The sequence below is a fragment of the Falco cherrug genome, chromosome 3, assembly GCF_023634085.1.
Source record: "Falco cherrug isolate bFalChe1 chromosome 3, bFalChe1.pri, whole genome shotgun sequence".
Classification (NCBI taxonomy): domain Eukaryota; kingdom Metazoa; phylum Chordata; class Aves; order Falconiformes; family Falconidae; genus Falco; species Falco cherrug.
In genome coordinates this window covers 1,726,045-1,750,473 of record NC_073699.1, presented here as the reverse complement: position 1 = coordinate 1,750,473, position 24,429 = coordinate 1,726,045, and the positions used below count along the sequence as shown (strand labels likewise).

The 24,429-nt window shown below is 41.2% G+C and overlaps 1 protein-coding gene across 1 annotated transcript in view; it reads right to left on the bottom strand.

The window, feature by feature from the left end:
* Positions 1-413: 413 nt before the first annotated feature.
* Positions 414-24,429, bottom strand: part of TG (thyroglobulin) — a 161,130-nt gene continuing 137,114 nt past the window's right edge. The window contains exons 44-48 of the mRNA XM_055704249.1: positions 22,717-22,898; positions 18,115-18,222; positions 5,346-5,486; positions 4,878-5,068; positions 414-1,336 (exon numbers count right to left, since the gene is read on the bottom strand). Of these exons, the coding sequence (XP_055560224.1) occupies positions 1,221-1,336; positions 4,878-5,068; positions 5,346-5,486; positions 18,115-18,222; positions 22,717-22,898 (738 nt within the window). The 3' untranslated portion in view covers positions 414-1,220. The remainder of the gene's footprint in view (positions 1,337-4,877; positions 5,069-5,345; positions 5,487-18,114; positions 18,223-22,716; positions 22,899-24,429) is intronic.

Here is a 24,429-nt window from a genome sequence, read left to right as displayed (position 1 = left end):
ATGCAAAACAGTTTGATTTTTCCATCTTTACTTTTTTAATATTTAATCAGTCAACAAGCTTCTTGATTTTTTTGTTCCTTTTATTGTTTCTTGAACAGGATGTAAATGTAAGAACTATGAGTGTTACACAGTTGTTCTTCCAGCTAGGTAAAATCTTTGAAAACCTGGATACATGGCAGGCAGCAGTAACTGCTCATGCACTGGCAAAGGTCCCAAGCAGCAAACAAAACCTTACTAGTTGTTCTGTTAAATCATTTCAACACTGTAGAAGAAATTTGGGTCCTACTGAAATCAATGGAAACTCTGCTATTAGTTTCAGGGCAACCCTGATTTCACACTTTGTTCTCAAGTATCATGAACGCGTGTGTGATATACTGTCAATTGAGAATTATCTGTTGTCAGATGATCCCAGCAATAAATTAACAACCTAACCCAAACTACTTTCAGAGCCATCAGAGATACCCTATGATGCACTTTTCCTTTTTTCCAAAACTGTTGTGTATTCTCATCTTCTCCTTACAAAAGACTGATGTTCCAAGGACATCATATTCTAAGCCTTTATTAACATATGCTTTGTATTATCTCTGCTGTATGTTCTGCTTTACCCAAATGTTCTTATACATATTTTAACAGGTGATCATGAGCTGAATATAGCATGTGCATGCGCCTGACTTCATGCAAACTCACTCAATGCATACTCTATTCCCTTCTTAACATTGTTTTTCCTGGATTCAACCCCTTCCCATTTTGAAGCTTTTTAATATTCTACAGAATGCCAAACCCGGGTCCCACTCCTATTGGCAGCTTGTGATAGAATAAGTAATAAAAAAGAACAAGTCAGATATGACATCTAGCAACTTTGAGCTTCATCAGCTGAGGGACTTCTTAGAGTTTGGATGTATATCCTTTTCTGGCTGGTGGTACTACAACATGTTGGCATTTAGGTAGCTGCAAGAAATAAAATCCAATACATTTGTTTTCTTTTTGCAGGTTTTATTGATACTTTATTCTTCAAATTACAGTTTCTTTTGACCTAAAATAATGGCTACAGGACTTATTTTGTGCCATATTCAACAATTTTCTTGAAAGACTACTTTCTTGAAAGGTCTACTTTTCTTGTTCAGAAAGTTAGCTGAAGGAAGCAACTTGTTCATCTGGTGTGACACAGTTGCATGGGCGTACAATTGTAGGACAAACCCATCCAATAGCACTGTGATTTCCTATCTGCTGTAAGCCACCTTGTCTTCCAGTGGCTGAATCTCCTGGGAGGCAAGTGGTTCAGTGGGAGCTTCACTAGGGCTGCTTTCTGCAGATGGCGCTCCATCACTTGCACTTCCTGAAAAGACAATATAATCAAGATTAAAATAAGTGTCGTATCTTTGATGCAGCAATCTAGGTTTGTCAATGGCACTTAAGAGCCTTTAAATGTATCTATAAATGTTCAGGAAGCTATTTTTCTCAGTTTGCAGCCCACTTGCAAAATGCTTTAGGGTCATAGCAGACCACCTAATTAAGTATCTTACTTAATAAGTAATTAAGTATCATGCTTCTAGCATGCTTTAAATAACTGCCACTGGAACACATAATAGTTTGTACCTGAAGTGTGCAAGACTTGCTCTCTTTTTTGTGTTATCTCCAGATACTTAGCAACCAAGCAGGAAGTGTCAGGACCATCATTTTTCTTGTCTATCTGGAATACATAAAGCACCAGCACCCAAGAACCCAAGACACGTAACTTCAGCTGTAACTGAGATTCTAAATATAAGAAGGTTTATTTACCAGAAACTGCAATTTATGAGTTTAGGAGTAACGCAGTTTTCTGTAGGACTGAGATCTAGGGTCTAAGATATTGAGCTTTGAGCCTTTAGTTATCCTTAATTTGACAGTTCTAAGTCAAGACATTTCTTATGTAAACAAAGGATCAAGAAAGAATTTTGAAAAGCTAGTTGCAGTTAGATTTTATCATCACTGGTTTGTCCAGTTCTTCTCCATTTTACTGAATTATGTTGATTTTTTATTATAGTTCAGAGATAATATCAGAAAGATACTGATTTGAAGGAAGAGATGAGATGGACAAAACAGGATTCATCACAGTTAAACTGAGATTGCATCAGAATAGACCCTCCACAGCTTTGTACTTGGACATGAAAACTGGATTGTCTCATCAGCAATGCTTCTTGCTGTCACACTTTTAAACTCCATCCACTTGGCATGAGGCCACAAACTGCAACCCCCAACAACTGAGACTCAGCAGTCAGAATGAACAGTATATCATACAATCCAAAACCACTATAATGAAGATTTGTAATTAATGAAAGGCAGGAAATGGCTCTTTTTTCCACTAAGTATGTGTTAGATTGGATCTCTCAGTAGCTGACTGACAAATAGTTCCCAACCATGATGGGAGTGCAAGTTACATCATACACAAACAGCTTACAGCATTGAGCTCTCAAATCTAGCATCCAGCATCACTCCAGGATCCCATATGACAGCGTGGTAGGCCTCCAGGAACAGAATCTGGAGCATTCAGGCAGCAACAGAGGTGCAGTGCTTCAGTTCTGAAGGGAGGTACAGCAAGCTACCTCCGGTGTGCAAGTAGACACACCAATGAAGCAGCAACATGATACTTAGGGACTTAAAAAAAAGGCCACTACAACAAACATTCAGTTCTCTTGACTAAACACATTCTACAGTCTCACTTGTCCAGTCCTTCAAAATGTAATGTCTGGGAGCAATGCAAGTGATGGACTTGTACTGATAGACTGACACCGCTTTGGCATGAGTTTCCGCACAAGCTCCTCTCAAAAAGAAATTGATGGTGTTCAGCCATCAGCATCTGAAGTTCACACAGTCCTTCTAGCTGAACTGATGAGCATTATGAATCTTTTTTCACAAGGAGGTGGCTTCAGATTGTTATCAAGAGACCCACAGCACGAGTCTCTGTAAGTTACCACCCCATGCTAAAGTCTGGAGCAGAAATGAGTTTGACAAGATGCTTATTTAAGTAGAAGTCTCAGTATTAGAGGGCGAGATAAGATTAAAGATGACTATCAAGCAAAGTGACAAGCCAACGTTGCTATGAGATGGAATTTAGTAGAAGTCAACTGTGTAGCTGCATTACCATGGTGCTGAGGCCAAGCAAATACCGGCTTGAAGAGCAGGCAGGATGTGCTCACTTCTGCTTGCAGAATAACATGTTGACACATACTTTTTAAGCCTTCTCTTTGACAATCTGTGCTCCATAAATCTCACACAGCCTGGCTTGTTTAAAAAAAAAAGACTAACCTTTGTGAACTATTTCAGTGTGTTTTCTCTCCCTCTCTCAATTTTTGTTTAACATTCAACTATTTGGTTATGGCCACTGATGAGAGCAGGATATTGAGCTAGGCAGAACATTGGACTGACCCATACACGAATGTTGTTGTTTTTATGCCAGTTTGGATGGGTTTAAACCTTCTCCATCCCAATAAAAGTCTGTTCTGGTAGACATTTTCCCATCTTTGGGGGGGATTTTCTGTAAGTGCTGGCAATAGCCTCTGTCCGTGGTGCTTGGTGAACAGTTCTGCGAGAACTGTGACTTCAACGCAGTCTGGCATTACACATCCATAATGCTACAAGATGAAGTCCCAAAAGATCTAGAGGCTATACCCAGGACTGTTTACACATCAGAATCAAAAGCTTTTTTAACTTAGGAATATCTCAACAAGCAGAAAGCCATTGGAGAGATCAAAATATCCCCTCTGATGCTTGAAAAGGCCTACAGCAAAATCTCAAGTTCACTTTTGAAGAAAAGCCATGAGTAATGACTCAGGCTGTCTCTTGAACAAAAGCATTGACGTTTGTATCAGAACCACCAACTTGATGGTTCTGAGACATTAGTTTTGTGTCACTCAAACATCAGCCTCCATACATTTGAGGTGGTCTGTCAGGCATAGATAGCCTAGGTAGCTTTGTGTCTTGGTGAGTACATTTTGTCCCTAGAAGTGCAATGGCCCCCCAAAGCAGAAAGGGCCTGGACTGTGTTCACTGTGCAGATGAGTCCTTAGAACATAAAAACCACTTGTAAGCTTGTAGGTCTCCAAGAATAATTCAAAATATCTCTGCCTGCCAAAAAGGGGTGAGTTTGTTTGCTTTTCTTGAGGCTATCCAAATTTATTTACAAGAGACAGAGACATGAAGGGGAGGTTATTTACCAGAATAAGTTGAGTGTTCAGGACAGAGCAGCAGATTGAAATCTCAGCAGAGCTGGTTTTATTGTCCTAAGCAGTCAGAAAAAAAATGAAGGAATCTCACAGCTGCATGGAAATTTATGAAAACAAAAGAGAAATACAAGGGGCATAACCAGCACAGCTATTAAAAAAAAAAAAAAAAAAAAAAGAAAAGAAAAGAAACCTGTCTAATGTGAAGTCAAGGTATGTAGGATCTATAATGAGATATATCAAAAGCCACAGTTACAACCTGACAGTGGATAGAATTTATCTTGCTCCTCCTAAGGCATATGAATCTCAACATTCTAATGTTAGATGTTTACAAGAGAGGTGCCTGTATACCTAGTCTTCCCGTTTAATCAGAGTCTATATTATGACTGCAAATAGAAAGCAAACTATCAGAAGATACAGCTTCATCATATCTTCTACCATCACTGCAGGAAGTTTTATCTAGCTCTAACTCCAGGACAACGAAACTTTATTATACACTATCTGCTATAAAAGAAATCAGTTTAGTGTTGCATACTTGCAGTCTCAGGAGAGTCTTAACTATATACCCTGGACAATTAAAGATGTTTAATTTATGAAAAGTATTTTTCCATACTGACATAACAGACTACAGAGGAAAACTTTAAGGTTTTATTTAATGACAGGAAACACTCTCCTTACCTGTGGATGTTTTCACTCTTCTGATATAATTGGACCAAAAGGAACAGTCTGCTTTTTTCAATGCTTTACGAGTTGGCAAGGAAGCAGTGAACTCCTTGTAGTTATCACCATCATCATTTGGCAGATACATAGGCCACAGGGGCATTGCCCCTGACGTTCTCTTCGAGAAACTATGAGGGTAGTTTGGATTTCTAAGGGAATGGGAGAAATGATCATCAGAAAACAATGACCTGAACAGTAACATGCAGGCAATCAGCTAGGTCAAGGCAGAGTGTATCCAGTGCCTTTGACCAGCAGGGTTCAAATTCAAATCTCTGGTATCTGCTTGTCAACTTGGCCATGACTTTCCAACAGTGTTGACCAAAGTCCCCTCTGTAGGATTAAAAATTGCTAGAGGAAATGGAGGCTGCTTGAGTGAGGGCAGGATCCCTCCCCAATCACAGCAATTCTTGTATGTCACATACTTACCCAGAGTTTACAAAATTGGAGATATACTGCATAATTTGCAAGGAAAGGCTCTTTTCTTCCACAGTAAATTGTTCTTCATACTTTGGGTAGAATGGCAGTCCAAATGCATACTGAACATCCAGCAAGAGCTCCTGACCTGAACTAAAAAAATATTTACATAAACGTAATTTAAACCATCTTTTATTTATTTGGGGTAGAAATTGAGCTAAGTTAATTCAGAGAATAAAGAAAAGTTTTAAATAATTAATGGCCATTACTTAGAGTGTGGTGAGCTGTGGGACTTCAAATTAGAACATGAAAGAAGTGCAAGCAATAATAATGAGAATTTGCCATTAGGTTAATGCAGGGTCTTTAACATTTGTTACAAGAGGAAACTGTGGAAGAAAATGATAGAAGGAGAAAGCCACTTGTCTATTCCTTAAATGCCTCTGAAGATTTGTACCGATTTTCCCTAAAATTAAATTCAGAAAGTGGAAGCAAGTGGTGACGTGGAATCTGGCAGCCATGATGGAAGGTTAATTATGGTTTATTTCGCAGACTTGGAAAAAAAAAAAAAACCCTGGCCCTTCTTAACAGCATTGGAGTTTTTCCATTGACTTAATTTGGGCCAGAATTCTGCCCCAAATCTTTGGATAAGGAAAGATGTAATAGGAGATGTTTATAAAGGTTTCTTTTAGACATAGTTTTAATCTAATTCTCTGCTGGCTGGATGGTTATTGTTCATACAGTCTCTTCTCCCCAGGTTTTATACGTCAGTCAAGTCAAAATGGCTTGAAATAATCACCTAGATCATATTTAAGAAAGAACAAATGTTGTGTCATTCCATGTAATAATTAACACAAATAATAAGGAATATTTCAACAAATTAGAGACAAGGCTGGCCAGGTAAGACAACAACACTTGTAGGACTCAGTAGCAAAGGTTACACAATTCAACATCTTCAAGTCCTGCAGAAAAACAGTAACCAACTTCTACGAATAAAATTACAACTCAGCTATGCTCAAGACATAGCTTTGAACCACTGCTCAGAAGGAGACATTTCCGGTATGGTCCAGTTGCATTTTCTGTATCCCACATTTAGATAAAGATCTTACTGATCTGGTTAAATGCTGCATGAAGGCAGACAGCATCGGGGGAGCTGGGAGAAAAAATGGATCTCTGTGAGGCAGGAATAAATAAATCTCAGATCTACTCAGCAGGATTTCATCTGCAGTGGCCACAGAGGTTGTTGTCAAAAGGTGGCACAACTGAAGCTGTTTTATCTTTGGACATGAAATTCAGCAGCATTGATAGGACCCTGATACTGCCTCTATGGAACAGGGCTTGTAGTTCAAACCATTACGGGCAGGTGGGCTGAAAGCAAGATGACTCCTTTACCTTTTATGAGTGGTGGCACCAAAGCCTTTATTTTGAAAAAAAACCCCACACAACCCTTTAAATGAAATACATCTTTGGTTGTATTTTCCTTAGTCTTATCATAATACTTCAGTAACACTTTGCATCTGGAAAGTGAATTATTCACAGATTATTCACCAAAAAAATGTAGAACTGAAACAAGATTAAAGCGTACTTTTCTTCCCCAAATGTTTATAGAAGGATTAAGCAAGATCATAGTTTCATAATTTTACTGTAAAAATAATTTGCTTGGCACAGTACATTACAGCAATTTTGCAGCAAAGGTACTATATACTTAAAGGAGCTATTTTGTTTTCAATGAAGAGTCACTTTTGAGTAGAATAAGGGACATGAAATCAGTTGAGATGCAGTGAACAGACAAATGTACCCATTTAGGGAAGGCATAGCAGAGGTGAACTTAGTTTTAAATCTAAAATGAGTGAGCTGGGACTGAGGGTTTCCCCCCAAATGAGACTGTGTTTCCAGCCCTCGTGTTTCTAGAGGTGAGAACTGTTAAGGTCACAGCCCAGACTAAAATTCAGCAAACTCCTAAACAGAGAAGTAATTTAAAAAATATTTGTACAACTGTAAGGGGTTTGAGACATAAAGTGGTACAAACCCCTACAATTTCATCGGCCGCTTTCAGTATTTCTGGTTGATGGTACCACTCCCTGGCCAGTGAGTATCAATAGTGAGAGGACAAGGCAGAGACCCATAAGGTTAAGAGGGGAAAGGGACACACATATATACAGGCACAGAACAGCAGTAAAGACAACTGTGAAGCATCTAGATGGCAGATAGATGGAAAATATCAGGGGAAAGTTTCTGTCTCCTCCCTCAAACTCTGATCATCATCCATGCTTGCCAGAGGGGCGTGCAAAATGGCCAGAAATACCCAAACAAGGATTCTGGAGTCTTAGGAGCTCTGAGCATACTCCAGATAGCACCAAGCAGTTACACTGTTTTCACTGGAAGAAAAGTGGGGCGAGAGAAAGAGAGGAGTGACAAATAAATGTGTATAGCTTCTGTTGTACACTGCTCGCTCTGCAGGGAGGTTTCTATTTCCCAAGCTGCTTGAAACTGCACTCCTGATACCCCAGGGTGTCGTACAGGTGAATCGGCAGCATCAGCTCTGCATGGAGAAAAGCAGAGCCCAGCTACTGGTGGACTTCAGAGGACAGTTTGATGAAAGGGAGGACTGCAGAGACAATGGCAAAAGGGATTTTTAAAGTGTTTTTAAGGAAGACAAACTAATAGCAACGAACTTCCCCTACAGAAGTCCCTTTTCAAGGAACAGATCTGTCATTTTAATAACAGTGGTGAACATAGTTACGTGTAAGGATGAAATCTTGGCTCTGGTGATTCACAGGACTAGTACTTCATGCAAAGGTATCACTTTCAGATCTTCTGTGTATACCTTTTCTTTCCAAGATGTCAACTTTTTTAGATACAGATTCACAGCTCTTCTTACGTGACAGTACGACAGACTGGTAAATTGAGCCACGGAGGAGCTAGGGGCCAGACTTTGTTCACACTAAAGTGAGTCCCCCTTGGAGAATTACTACTTCGCTTCAGAAGGAGGCACTACTGGAGTTGTTACCCATTTTACAGCAAATCAAGTGGTAAAATCAGAAAATTTGTGACATTCATAGCCAATGATTTAACAGTAGACCCTGAAATATCACTTGGTGGGAATTTTCATTCCATAGTGCCAACCTATTTAATTGGGAAGGTATTGATTCTGAGAAAACTTTCCTTAAGCCTGAGATGGAGTTTCCATTTAAATGTTTCCAAGTAAGAAACAGAGAAAGGCATTTCTTAGCCACCAGATACCCCACTGCTCTATCAAACTATGGCTACTTTTGCGTACACAGAACAGCTTCAACAGGGAGGAGTAAAAGATGAGAAGGTCAGAATTTAGAAGAAAAATATCCAAGTTATGGTTGTTTTGGTTCAGATTCTTGTTTCAAATCAAACAGAGTACGTATGTAAACTCAGATTGCCAAAAGCTGAAGTTAGTATCTTAACCACAAACTTTTGGAACAGTAAAAATGACACACACAGAGAAATACTCAAAAATTTTCTTTGCAAAATGGAATGGTCATTAACGGCTATCCATAATCATGGCTATCAGAACAGAAAAATATGATCTGGCAGACAACCATGCTATTCTACACTAGGACTGAATGCACAACTTAGAGCTGGGGCTACAGAGACCTCACACTGTGATGCATTGTAAATTAGGACATATATCTCATTTTGAACTTTGTCCTTGTTCTAGATTAGCCAATTATTTCATACTGGAAACTCAATTTGATGATTAATGAGTGACTATAGCCCAAGACTTCTCTTTTTTTTTTTTTTCCCCTTTGTCTTTCACTTAAAAATAGTCCTTACTCTCCTAATGTAACGATTTCAACTAATCTCAAAGCCTTTTGAGTCACAGCTTCTATTCTTAGTCAGCTTAGTGTAGTTTCTGGTTCTTTTGTAAAACTACACACAGATAGAAGCCAATGTAAATTAACACAAAATTCAAATGACATCCTATACAATACCAAACTTTCTACTGCTATCCAATCATAAAAAATTTAAAATAACAAGATAAACATAACTCTAGCTAGAGTTCAGCCAGAGTTACCAGTAAATTACGCGGGATGAAAAAGCAAGTTGAAGAAGAATCCGTTTGTCACCAGCTAACGTACCAAAGGGTGTATTGACCAATAATGATAGATGTTTCAGTCCTCATAAAGCACAGATAACTAATAACAGAAGACTTTTCTAATATATATGGTCTGGAACAAGCAACTAATGTGTGGCCATGAGTTTCCTTTTCTTTTTGTGCTTTAAAATTTTTTACCAATAACTAGGCAAGAAAACCACACAAATGGAAATTCAAACCTGCTGAAGAACCTGACACCACATCTCAAGTATGGGAAGAAATGTAATTGATCTTTTCACTCCAAAATTAATTGTATCTTCATTTATAAAAACAGTTTTACCCCATGTTCTTCATGCTCTTTTTTATACAATTATATATACTTAATCTCCTGCCCATTTTATGACGCAAGCACTTCATTTTTGCAAAGGATACTGTGTCAGTATTATGGTTTTATTTTTTTTTAATTAATGATAAGCTTGGAACAGAGAGTCTAGCAGCCCACATTTCTCAAGACCAAACTTCAAGAACTCTGTATTGGGTTTGTGTGGCACGGTTTTGATAGCGGGGGGCAGGCTACAGGAGTGAATTCTGTGAGAAGCTGCTAGAAGCTTGCCCGTGTGCTATAAAGCCAGTGCCAGCTGGCAGTGGTGGCAGTGCTGCTGGGGTAGCATATGCAGGGAGCAGGGGAAAGCGCTGCACCGCTGCACCGGAGAGTGTGGGAGCCGCGGCCCTGCAGCCCCCGGGCAGCGCCGGAGGGGCCGGAGCCGCTCCCGGCCCGGAGCAGAGATTCCCCCCCAGCCCGCGGCGCCCCCGGCCCGCGGAGCCCCCGGGGGAGCAGCTCCCCCCCCGCAGCCCGGGCAGGGCCCCCCCCGGGGCAGGGGGTGCCCGCAGGGGGCTGTGACCCGCGGGCAGCGGCGCCGGGGCAGCTCCGGGCAGGGCCTGTGGCCCCGCGGGGAGGAGCCCGGGCTGGGGCCGGGCTGGGGCAGGGCCTGTGCCCCCGGGGGCGGGGGGGCTGGGGCCGGCTGGGCCGGGGGGGCTGCGCCCGCGGGGGGGACACGCTGCGGCAGGGAAAGAGAGGAACGAGGAGCGGGGGAGACAAGGAGCGAGAAGCTGAGCGCGGCCCTCAGTGCCCGTAGCCCTGTGCTGCTGCTGGGAGGGGGCAGGGACGGGCAGGAGCCGAGCTGCGCCCGGGGAGAAGGGAGCGCTGCGGAAGGTGCTTTGAGGGGCGGGTTTATTTCTCACTGGCCCGCTCTGACTTTCCCCGGGGCAGACCTGGGTTGTGCCTGTGACGGTCACTGGGGAGCGATCTCTCCCTGCCCCCACCCCGACCCACGGGCCTGTCGTTACATTCTCTGCCCCCTGCCCGGCTGAGGAGGGCAGGGACAGAGCGGGCAGGGGGGCACCTGCCCTCCGGCGTGGCCAGCCCGCCACACCCTCAAATTATCTTAAGTCTCCCCCAGCTTTGACTAGAGATGTTGGCCAAAATTCCCATTACTTTATGTGATACAAAGCCAGGCTAGGCCTAGCAAAAACCTAAGTAGATCACTTCAGAGGTTTAAGTTGCCAGCCCCATAAAGTTGGGGACAGAGCATCATTAGTCATAAATGGTTTACTGCACAACTCCTTCCTTCTTCACTGCCTACACAAACCTCTCTGTTCAGCTAGGACACCGTAGCCCAGCCTTTTCAGGAGATGAAATCGAGAAACCTGTTTTGTTTCAGCTACAATGATTGCCTGAGAAATGAAGAAATAGTGTACTCAAACTCCTGTTAGTCACTAAACTTAGCAGATATTGAGGAACTGTGACAGATTTGTAAGGTAAGAAAATCATTAATCTTTTAAATGTAAACTTTTATGAGCATAACTGGTGATTCTAACAATTCTGTGAAAGGGTTCATGTTAGAGATGGGATTGGGGTTTTAGGTCCCTAGCTCATATTCAAGACCCTGTTCAGTATTCCATTGGCAAGTATAGGCCTATGACTAGCAACTAAGAAAACAAAACAAAACACCTATCTACGGTCACCTGGCTTTGGTGAGAATAGATCATTTACATGCTGATTGGATTGAACAGCATAGGTCAAACCCAGACTCATAGGCTTGGTGATACATCTCCTGCTGATCTGAGTGGAAACAGGCTTTCATAACAACCATGTCCCTGGAAAAGATTATATGATTTATATATAAAATGGCCACTGCCTGCATGATCTTGTGGGCCAGTTCTGTGTTTATTTTCAATAAATGGATTTTTAATTAATTTTTGCAAGAAATATTGGAAATGCTAAATGTGGTGGTTTGCACACATCTACATTCTCTTCATATTAATACCAGCAGGCTTGCAGAGCAGGATCAAGTATCCTAAGCTGTTAACAGGCACCATATCATCCACGTCAATGGAGAGGAGCAGCCTACCGACACTGCACTTTGCCTGGACTTAAATACTCATTTTGATGATAAGCAAAAATATTTTTTTTAATTATATATAACAACACATCTTAGAAAAGGAAACGTGATGTGATTGCAGGGAGGAAAAAAAATAACGAAAGGATAGCTGGATATTTATAGAAATGTAATGAGCCAATGTAAGGCCTGGTGTGTGACCTCTGCGGTTCTAGGGGCACGTTTGGCTCATTGTACCTCCTCACTTTACGAAGTCCTGCCAAACAAATGGGGAAAACCATGTGAAAAACAGTTGAACACTTTTCTTTCTTTTTTATTTTCAGGAAAAATCAGGACATATGGAAAAAGCTTAACTCCTAACGGGATTAAACTGCCAAGTTTATCCACCTTTGTACCAAAAAAGCCCTATAGGTACATGTGACTTGCAAAAGTATCCTGGAGTTTGCTGTGTCTTTTCCACTTGGATTACTCCCAATACACGCAATGTTCTACTTTGCATTATAGCTGTGCCAGTTGAAAAAAATAAAACTGAAGTAGCAGATAATAAATTCAAGAACCTGAAAGCTCATATAAATTGAAAAAAAAAATAAAATTAATAGAACTTAATGCAGGAAGAAAGCAAACAACACAGATTACAGAATTTTGTCAGGAAATTACTGCTCTAAAAACCTAGTAATAGGCCTGTTGACACTTGAGTGCATCTTTGGGGGACAGAAATTCATGCCTTTGTTCAGTATGGCTACTCCTGAGCTGAATGAGTGGATGAATTTTGGTAAAAAGGTGATGTGTCCATTCAAAGACACAGACACACACCCCCTCCCTGAGCAGCAAGGAAGCTCTCTCTCTATATATATAGACTTTGTGCTTATCTTCCAGATTACATTTTGTGGGAACAGCTTGTCCCAGTGCAGCACATGCAGATCCAAAGATCTCTTTGTACTTTTCTGAGCCTTTTGGCTGAATTTTGGTTTGCTTAAAGCTGATTTCTGGTTTTTCTGAGCTTGGTACTTTGCCTTTGCATATTTATGGCCAATTTCCAAGATCTGAAAAATCTACTGAATGATAAAGGCCCCTAAACCATTCCGTGGGAAGAAAAAACAAATTGTCTAGACCTCAAGCCTTTAGCAACACAGAAACTGTCCAAGACTTGAGAATGGCATGAAGTGGTTGAATCAGTGGGAGAGTGTTTTCATAGCTGCAGCCTGCATAACACAATGGATAAGGCCAGAGGGATGAGAGGCAATTCCAACAAAAGCAAAAGAACTTTTAGGAGATGATTGGGAGTATAATTTTATAGAGGAAAATGACGAGCTGTTGTTGCAGCAAGTGTACGTAGCTAAGGCAATTGTGGTGCCTGCCCAACTATGGAGGCAATGTGCATCTTGTCGTTCTTGTTACCAACTCGCTGGTGCCTCATATGCCCTCTATGTTTAGATTAATTTCTTTGAAGTCTGGAGACATAACTTTCTGTCTGCCACCACAGCACCCAGTTCACATTGTGGCCCCCCAATGTAGGGGGTGTTGGTACTCATGGACTAACAGGTACAGTCAGGAGAACCTCAAGTGGTGGACAGAGTAAAGGACGGGGGTATGATTATTACAAAATCAAAGGATTAGAAAAATCTCCTCTAGTTAAAGGGGTAGTAAGAACAGCCAGATTTAGCACAGCATATATAATAAATAGAAAACAGAAATACTTGGCATAGTGGAATTTTTTTTTAATCAGTCAGTTCTCACCTTCATTTACAGGATTCATCAAGAGTGTCACCGAAATCCAGCCAACTATATGAGCATCGGTATGGAGTGGTCGTTTAACAACTCACACCAACGTACACATGAGTGCATAGTCAGGAGGTAAAGACAGCCCCAACTAAAATGACTTAAAGCAGATAGCAGCTCTTTAATCTTGGATGAATCTGTCCAGTGCACAACAGTTAACAAAAGCTTTTGTGACAATTATTATGGTAATGTTAATAAGATAGAGCCTCATTAAGTCTCAGTTTAGACCCCTTTAATGACAACAATGATGCTTTGCTATCCTGCTGCAGCTGATGATCTGGCCTCCTTGGTGAGCAGAGCACCAATTTTTATCCACCATCAGCCAAGAGAGCACATTTGTCACCACAGTGTGACTGGGAAACTATGTTGGCATGGCAAGCAGCGCTACTTCATATAATATGCAAAAATCACACAGAAACCTCTTGAAGAGTTAATGAGGCAAATTTTTTTACAGTTAATAATATTATCCTTGTCAAAATATACTTGTCCTATCACATACTTCTTTGCTATAACTAAAGCTGCACTCCAGCCCTCCCCACTAATCCTAGGCCATGCTGAGCAGTCACATTCCTCCCGCATTGTTTAGAATAAATGTTTACTCCAAGGTCTAAGTGTTCTCAAAAAGAGAGTGAGAAAATGACATCTGGGTTATGTATATATTTTTACCACAGATCATTAATGCAGGAGTTGGCTATGCATCCCTCTACTTATTCAAATGGGAACTGAAGACTAAAGCAGACATAATGTCATGCCAAGCTTGGGAGAATGCTACCACGTGGAAGGAGATATTAGTTTGCTCTCTGCAATATCCATTCATCTATATGAAAACTGTTCATGGTTTTTATGCGATTTTCCACATATGCCATAGACATCAGTTTAGAGTGGGCTTTTTAATCCTATCCTTGTACCTATGCGTGCTTGAATGTGTGTATGTATATACGTTTGAGAAACCTTCAGTTGTGAGACAAACTTTTTCTAATTGACTTTTAGTGGTAAAAATTCCTCCCTGTTTAATAACTTTTTGTCCGCTTTGCATCATTGCGGTTGGGTCTGTCTTTACTGGCTGACTTCTCCCTCCCTCTTGTTTATCTTGCTGTGAGTTATTAAGGGACTGCTCCATGTGAAACAAGAGGAAATACCAGTACTTTTTCATCTCTGCATTTTAACTCTCTGTTCTGTTACACATTTTGGGAGACACACATAAAGTAGAGAGGGGTGACAGAAGAAATCAGAGAATGCATTGCGGTGCTGTGCCTTATCTTAATTAGTGAATGGCCATTTCCCTAGCCAGAATATTTTACCTAAGAGCAAACAGTCTTCCATTGTTGTAGTTATCTGAACACAGTATTATTTTTATGTACTTTTTCCTATACATCTGTGAGGCAGCTATTAGCAGTTATTATAGATAATATATATTATCATCATCCTCTTTATGATATCGATAACAAATGCAAAGAGTGAAAGGTCCATATCCTGTGTAAACTGACATCTTAGGAAGAATTTAGACACCAAAGACCAAAAAAAAAATCATTATTTTATCTCTTGTGTTACTCTATGGACATAATACTTTAGAAGTTTCCATTTTTACAAGCGGAGGTCTGTATCTCAGCAAATCCAGACGTGATTCAATATCAAATGGGCTGAGAAATCATTTTTCTGTCAAATGCCTATGAGCGATCAGGAATATCTAATGAGGTGTTCCTCCAGCTGCAATGCACTGAGGGGGATCTCAGCCAGTATGTGTACTCACAAAATACCCTGTACATGTCCTGTATATGACAACAAAGCATACTGTTGGTTATTACATTCATTAACAGAAATAGATGGCTGTAACACAGTTCTATTCAGCATTTTAATAGCTAGAGTGTTTGCAGGGTCCCAGATTCAATTCCCACTTCTGCTGAGACACTTCAAACCGCCTAAGCTGTAGGCTACTTGGCAGAGTCTGCCTCTGCTCCTCCTCCTAAGAAGAGTCACAATTTTCAAAGAAGAACTTGAGAACCATCAGGACTCATTGCTCCAGTGGTTAGGGAAGTCCCTTGGAAGTTGGTGACATGGTTGCTAGGTCTTTCCCCAAGATTAGTTTATATACTCTACTTGAAGGCTGTTTCATGTACATTACTGGTTTTAATCTGGTAGGGCAAATTGCAAATAATATTCCCAAACACTCTTCCGTGTTTTTCAGATTACTGATGGTTTCTTGTTTTTTAGCAAAGGCTGCCCTCCCATGAGAAGCTCCTACCCTCAACAGCACCACACTGCTGGCACGCAGTGAGGCTGCTGGACAGCCTGCAATGCACGTATATTACTTACATAGAGGGGGAAATGCTGTAGGAAGGGTGAGGGAGAGAGGTCACATGGCAAAAATGTGATGAAGGAAAAGGAAAGATTAATTTAGGAATGAATGAAACAATGTTAAACAAAAAACTTGCAGTATATTCAGCAGAGAATCTAGTGTGGGGTCCATTGGGAAAACAAGGGTATCACTTCATAAGTAGTCACGTCATAATGTCAGATCAGATCCTTCGGTACATGAACAAGCTGAATTCTGCAATCTCTGTTTAAGTGCTCGCCTTTGCAACTTAAACAACATTTATTTTAAGGATACTTAAGCATAAATAAAGATGAAAGGAGTAAGAATGTAAATGCAGCATACCGGTTTGGGCCCATTTCTCCTTGCAAGTGGCTTAGCCTAAGGCATTTGAGCTTTTGCCTCACGTTCCCACAAGTTCCAGACAGCATACTGGCTTTGTCTGTTCTTTCAAAGAGGGTTATGAAAAAGCAAACTAATAATTTTTGCACTAAAATTTAAAGTAATCTGCTTAGAAGACCACTGACAATAGAAATATTATTAAAATGTGTAGCTAAGTGCAACATAAGCTACTACTGTACTGGAGAGCATGAGGAAAGCTAAATAACATAAGCGCAAGTGAAATCTTAAATAGGGCTAGATAGAAGAGGAAATTCTCATCATTTCAAAATCGCTGCCCCAAAGCCAGCGAGTCTAACTTGTATAAGTACAATTTCATCTACTTTCAACTAAGATTTTATCAAAGACGACTGGGTCACTATCATTCTCCAAAGAAAGAGAAAACTTGCTAGCTAATTTGAGAACACATCTTTTCTTTTTGTGTGGCTGGATTTTTGGCATACCATAGCTCAGCCCTGTTTGGAGCCTTGTAAAAGTCACTTATCTGAGCCTATCAAGTAGCCAAACCGAGCACTGCGAACATTCCCGCTGGAGCCGCCAGCGAAATAACGGCTCCCCAAGGATTAACTTCTCCTCAGCTAAAAAGAAAGCGAGCCTGTGTTACCACAGCATAATGGCCTTCATCTGTAACCTAGATCTTGGCTGATTTCTTTCAAATGCTTTTTCACTATGCTATCAGGAAAGGGAAAAGTCCGTGTGGTTCACAGGGAACTTCACAGTATCAAATGGTGTCAGAAGGAACCTGCTGTCTCTCCCCTGAGCCCTTTCAGAGAAAGCCTGAGAAAAAAGAAAGGGTCTCAAAAATCTTTCTGGAGAGAGGTATGGGGCAGTATGGAGAGCAGGGGACTAGCCCTGCTGCCTTGTAAGGAAACAGCGGATAAGCATCCCTGTGTGCTTTGCTGCCCTACTTTGCAGATCTAGGGGACAGGAGGGGCTGCTGTCACTGCAATTTCTGATCACTCAGCCTTTGAGAGCAAGGGACCAGGAGCTAGTGTTGTGTGTCCCATAGCAGCCCCAAGTGCTGGCCACTGCCTGCAAACATCAGTGTCTCATCCTTACTTCTGGGAGGGCTGGGTCTAAAAGAAAAACAGGGAAGGTCACCTTAATACCTTAATAGCCTCTGACTACCAGCTTGTTCTGTGCCCAAGGGAACAAGGCATTTGCATCTCCCACAGGCATTTAGAACTTTCCAGCTAAAATATGATACAGCTTCTCCTGCTGAATTTTCTTCAAGTAAGCTTCTAACATGAAGGATGACATAGACCCTAAGTCTGCAAATGCTTGTGTTCAAAACTGTTTTTCCTCCCATGAGACAGTCTGTCGACTGATCACAAGTCATAGTGTGGGAGCTAGAAGGAATAAATCCCAGACCCCATCCACACTGAAGGCCAGTCAGCCTAAATGTGGTGCAACTGCATTTACTTCAAAAGGGGGCACTGTTAAATTAATGTTGAGTCCTTAGAAAATGTTACCCCATTCATCTCGAGAGCTGTGGACTCCCAATGACTTAGACCACGTTCTGGTTCTTCTAGGAGGTTTATCAGATATAGGGTAGAAATCTAAAAGGCTACCTGGAACTGGCAAAGGTAGGTAAGTTGGAAAGGAGAAACTTAATTTAGACATCTAACTTGAAGTGTCTCACTTCAGAAACAGCATTCCTATACAGCCAACAAAGAAATAATCTATTAAAGCCGAATCCCTCCTTTGCCAATCTGCACTGTTTATTTGAGGTACGTACATCTATCCAGTTACTCCACAGGGCACCCAAACAGACAGCCCTGTTTTTGCAAACTCCAAATCCAAGAAACGTAATAAGATACATCATACCTGCTCTGTGAGGAATTCTCAGGTACGTGGTACATGAAGACATTTCCTCTGGAGGCAGCAGCCCAGTGACTGGCCATGTTGATGATGGGACATGTGATAAACTGGTCACTGATGAAAAAGGAGGAGCAGGGAACAGATACAGTCACATATTGGAAAAAAGGAAAGAACACCCCTCCCCAGTCAACAGACCTCTCTCTAAATTGATAGCCACCTTTAATCTGCCAAAACAGCTCCTATCTCTGCCTTTAAGGTCACTGAGGGAAAAAAGTCACCCTCTATGAACCCAATACAGCTTAGACTTCACTAAAATTACCATTTTATGGAGTGTTGAACAACGGCAATGACACTAAACAAGCCATATCTGACACATAAGGAATATCCTGGCCAAAAAAACAATCCCATTTTAGTCTAGTTTCTGGGGACTCATGCTTGTAATAGTATAAAACTCCTTCTGGCATCACTAGGTTGCAATGGCATCTAGTAAAAAGATTTATATATTTCCTGGGTTAAGGTTCAATGATATCATTTCTGCATTTGGATCTGTGTGATTTTTTTGGGTAGAGTTTCCAGAGCTGGAAGTAAGTGACCACTTTTGGAGATACCCTGCGGGGCCTCTGGCAGGGCTTATCAATATGGAATATCTGGTATAGAATGTCTGGGAGAGAAAGGTCAGACAAGAAGACTGCAATGAGATAGTTAAATGATCAATTTATCACCAAGTATTGCAATGCAAAGGTATGAGTGAAGTAAATGCATCCAGACTTCCCCAGCTTTCATTGCCCCAAGAAGTGGGGCTGGGAGGTGGGGTTAGCTGTAGCTGCAAGGAGCACAAGTAGTTCAAAAGGGCAGGCAGAAAACAGAGCACCTTACTGCAAGATACCTTGTTGTGTTTCCTCAAGGCAATATTATCTATGCACATACACCACTTTACATTCTACAAGCGCCCAGAGACTCAGCACACTCTTTAGGCGTTTATATATCCGTAAGTACATGAGCACGCACAAACGTATCTGCTGCGGAAGTGAGAGGTTTCAATTCTCAGTCTAGTGAACCCAAAAGAGTAGCTGCTCCTTCAGACATGGTAGGTAAAAAAAGAATGACTGATGGCAAGGAAGAACAGTGTCAGAGAAGCATAAAGCCATGTTGCTATATTTAACTGGTATGATTATGAAAGGCACTGTTTGGGTAGCTATCTTGGTTCAGCAGAGTTTATTTTAAGCCCATCTGTGAGACCACAAGTTATGGGCTGACTGATCACAATGCTCTTTGACAGTTACGGTTGACAACACCCATATGAAACAAAAATTACTGTTCCTCACATGCCTACCGGCATGGGATTTTAGAGGAGCAGATGGTCTTTGAAAACTAGGGAGTCTGTGGAGAGCATTAGCTCTCAAAATATGTTTTGAGATACATTTCAACACGTTAAACTGATTCTCAGTTGGTGCGGGGGGCGGGGGGGGGGGGGGGCAGGAATGCAGCAGCAAAGTCAGCTATTCTGGGAAGTGAAAAAAAACCACACAACAAAACAAAAATAGTGACCACAAAGATGAAATGGCTGTTTCTTATAGGTATGGAATACCAGAGTGTTTTTTTCTTACAAAAAAAAGAGAAAGAAAAATAAAATTAAACTTATTTTATACTTGGTAAAAATACCACAGATTTGCAGCTAAAACAATTTTAAAAGTGGAAATATTTTAATACCACAAAATATGCACAATGTATGCACTTTATAACAACCACTTATGTTGCTTTCTCACACTTTATAAACCTGTTAAAACTTTAGCAAATAATTATAACCTCCTGACATAGAAATTTTCTTAGGTTACACATCTGTGCAAAACTTTAGCAAATAATTATAACCTCCTGACATAGAAATTTTCTTAGGTTACACATCTGTGCTGGTAGTAAGTTTGTTGAAAAAAACCCCAAAACTAAAAAAAAACAAACCCCAAACCCCAACCCAACCAACCAACCAACCAGACACCAAAAAAACCCAGAACCACACCATGTATGTGATACTGATGTAGATGACTCTCATTCTGTAACTGCTGTCTCCCCTCCCTTTCTACTGCAGCTGGAGTAATTTCCCAAGTGTTTAAAGAAAACAAAGTATCATCAGATGTCCTGGTTTCACTACTCATCCTTGTGCTTGCTGGTGGTGACTCTTTAAGACATTCACTTCTTCCTTAGCCAAGTCACTTGCCTCATATCGTAAAGAAGGAGGTAATCCCTACGCCCCCAAGGCTGCTGTGGGGCACTCCGAGGCTGAGAGCCAGGGCAGCTAGCTGGGTACTACATCCCTGCTGCAAGCAAGCTGTGTGCTAGCTGTCACGGATTTGCTAAGGTCAGTGTCTGCACCATGCTGAGCCCTGGGCTGAAGGTAGATGATCAAATGCAACAGCCTTGGGGTGTAACAGTTCCTTATGGAGGTATCTCGGGATGGGGGAAGGGTTAAGATGTAAGTCTTTCAGTGATTTATTATGGCTTAAAACTTTACCAATATGACTAAAGAATTATAGCCCCATAGGTAACGGTGGTGATAAGAAAGAGATTGAGGATGAGTTCTGGCTTGAACACCTACAAACCACAGCTCTTCCATGTGTGCTGCATGCAGTGGCCCCAAATGCCACAGTGCTGGATGGCCTGTCCCTGCGACAGGCTATGAAGCAGGGCAAATGCAGTAAAGTATGAGACTTGATAAACGGCACAAAGCTCAACCCACAGCCTTCTGGCTTGTTTACACCATGACCTCAATGCACTGGCCCACCTGGACCACCCGGAAAACTTCCCCAAACAGATTTGGTCACTGCTGTCTTCAATCAGATGTTTTCAACTGAATTTTGGTTCCTGTTCAACTCCTGCTCCCTGAAGGTCCCTTGGAGCAACACACTGCAACTCTGATGGGGGACTGAAAGGAAAATCTTTTCTCTAAGATCTCACGGAGAGGCTCATGGTAGGACAGAAGGCTGCAACGCTAAGAGCACATATACTAGGAGCTTGTAGCTATGTCTTGGCTCAGGACAGAGGTGAAACAGTGTGGACGGGCACACTAGGACTCAAACCACCAGCTTTATAAAAGACATCACCTTAGAAATGTCAAGTGTTTTCATAATGGATCTGCTTATGAAACAGAGGCAGGAATAGGGAAAGACTTTTTTGATTTGTTTTCTGAAAATCTGTGCAGCTTAAACATGCAGCCCCTGAGTTTGCGTAGAGGCAGGAAAGCAGAGGTAAGGTGATTTCCCCTCAGTTTTCCCCCTTTCGGAAAAATGGGCCCACCCCACTGCAGCTCAAGAACTGTAACTGACTAAAGCAAAGTGGCTGCCCATGGGAGAGAGAAATCCACTCTTCTTTGCAGGCCAAACCACCAGGTGACCCAAGCTAAAGATACCCACCAGTCGCTATGGTCTACCCTAGGTGTCATGACTGCTGTGCAATCCTAGTCCAACAGGGCAATGAACTCTTCAAACTCACTGTTGTCCAGAGCTGCTGGACCCTGATGCCATACCCGATTAAGGGTCAAAGCGATGTATATATACTGGGTGGCATGAATATGGCCCCCTGCTCATTTTCCACTTCCCAATGGTCCCTGCCTCCAATGTTTCAATGCAAAGTATGGGAGAGTATATACTGGAGGTAATTTTCTCGTGCATCTGCTGACATTTCATGACAACTATTTCCTTTGGAAGAGACTGGGAGGCACTGTAAGTCTATGATGTGTCCTGATGGATCAAACAAGGAAAGAGTCAGATATCATGTGTTCTCCTTTAACCTCCACAAGAACTTCCTACAGAGGCATCCTGCTGTCTGATTCTGCTTTCTTTCACCATGGGAAACCATACATAAAGGGAGCAAAATGCAGATTGGATGACATACAATCACTGTACGCTGGCATAAATGATAACACAAGGGTCAGGGAAATACATCAATAAGCTTATGGGTATTCTTCTGTCATGGGTAAAGTGGAGATTAGCAATGCATAGAATACAATTGGGAACCACTTTCTTAACATTCACAAATGCTTTGCTGTTTCGCACAGGATACTCACCTGTAGAAAGCCTGATACTGTGAAGAAATATATTTTGCAGATTTCGTAAGATAAAAATGAATGTAACTGCTGAATTCAGAGTTTTCAAACCTGACCACTCTCCAAATTTCCAAAAACTAGGAAAAATATCTTAACTGTATAAATATGTGACTGTGAATAAAAGCCAGTCTTTTAGTTTTACTGTCACAAGGATAACAGGACTCAAGGACTAGTTGATGCAGAGTATGCAAACAACCAAGACATCTTTGACATGAAAGAATACACAAGGAAGCATTAGTAGTCTGAATCCAACGTACAGTTCAGGAAAGACAATTCAAACTTTTCACAAGGCAAAAAAGTCAGTTCAATTTCTGTTTACCAATGACATTGGTAACCTCATGGAAAATGAAATCACATTGCTTGTTTTCTGTTCATTTGCACAAGAATTTCTCAAGTATATATATTCTCATACATATATGAGTATATATAAGAATATAAATGCACACTTAAGATAAGCAAAACAAATCTGGCTTTACCCCAAACACACACTTGTAATAGGATGACTTTCTTACCGGGTTGCATTTTCCAAAGCCCTGGAAAAGGATGAATAATCATCCGTTGAGTGTTCAAGGGAGTAATACCACGTAGCTGCATCTTCAATGAATGAGTTGGAGTCTTCTCCTCCCAGAGAATTTTGCAGAGCCTGATAAAAGGCTGTTTTGCTGTTGGCCCTTCCTTGACTTTCTTCAAATTTCTGAGAACAAAATGCATACATGGAATTCACAAACAAAACCAAGATAGATTTTTAGTGGAACAATACAAGCTCAGATCTCCCTCTGCTGGAACGAGTCCACTCTGCTGTGACCTCTGATTCCTAGGGGAAGTAGGAGACAGTCCTACTTCTGCTTTCCCAGGACTGTCACCAGCCAGCAGTATGGGTTTCCTCAAAACATACTATGGGATTGAATACCTGACCTAATAAGTCCAAATCACCAGTACCATGCTGCGCAGATGTAGCTCTTACACTACAGAAACCCCACTGGCTCTCACAGAAATAGTCCACATAGACAGTTCTCCACTGTAGGTGTGCCCAATGCTGTCTTTCTGATGAGCTCCCTGAAGGAAAACTAGAGGGGAGAGAAGAAGATATGCCTTTGGAATATTCCAGAATATTTCTCCTTTCCTTTGGAAATTCCAAAAAGCAAACATGCAATATAGTCATTTCATGGCTGTATCACTCTGTCTTTTCTGGAAACACCTACAAAGAAATGTAGCTGCCATAAGGCCTGTAGTTAGGTCCCTTCTGGAATGATATTTGCCTTAGCCCTGGAAAAGAAATCCTCCTACTCCAAATCCCAATCCAAGTAGCAGCCATGATCATTAAACTTCATAACCCCTAGGGACTTTCAGAGTGACCTACAGTGAAATGCCCTTTCCCTGAGATCTGTGGTCTGAAACCTTTCCTGACATAAAGGCATTTTTTCCAGAGCAGAGTGCTCATGTCACTGCAGAATTACTGATAGCAGAGGGACCATCTTCTATGCCAAACTGCCTACCCAATTTTATTTTTACCAAAGCTGAAGACTGCTGGAAGTTTTCAACACATCTTTCTTTGAGGAAGTTTTTTTTATCTTATCAATGCAGACTTTTTTTTTTTTTTTAAGAATTTATTTCAAGTTCAGAAACAGCAACTTCCTGAAAATAAAAGTAACCTGAACTTTCCCGTGGATCAAGTTCTTTCTAAAGAGGGCACTTTGCAGGTGCACAATGGCTGAAATTTGGTATAAGAACTCCAGAAAGATCTAATAAACCACCCATATTATTTTGGGCAGTCAGTCTGATGCAAAACAGGCTAGCATCTGCCCAGTCCAGTTACCATAGATCCTTTACTGAAGATATTATTTTGATGGCCCACAGCTGGTTTTCATCACGCTGCTAGGTCTTTCCACAACCCTATACAGGAAGTACAGAGGGAATAATTACTTTTCAACAGATTCACAGAAATGAAAGATGGAAAATAAGTCCCCGTCTGCTAAGGCTGAGGCCTGTCCTTACTGATGTACTCTAATGCTTTGTGCATTTTCATTCCATGACTTCACAAGGGATTTCAAAACACTACCAAATATCCCAAGGTCCAAAAAGATCTTAGTAATTTTCCTTGTATTTGTAATAAATTCTTCTTGTGCTAGATGTTGGCCCATGCAGTGTGAAAAGAGTCATGTGGTGCCAGTTTTAGTAATACCGCTGTACTTCAAAAAAGGTTTGCAATTCACAGATGACACATC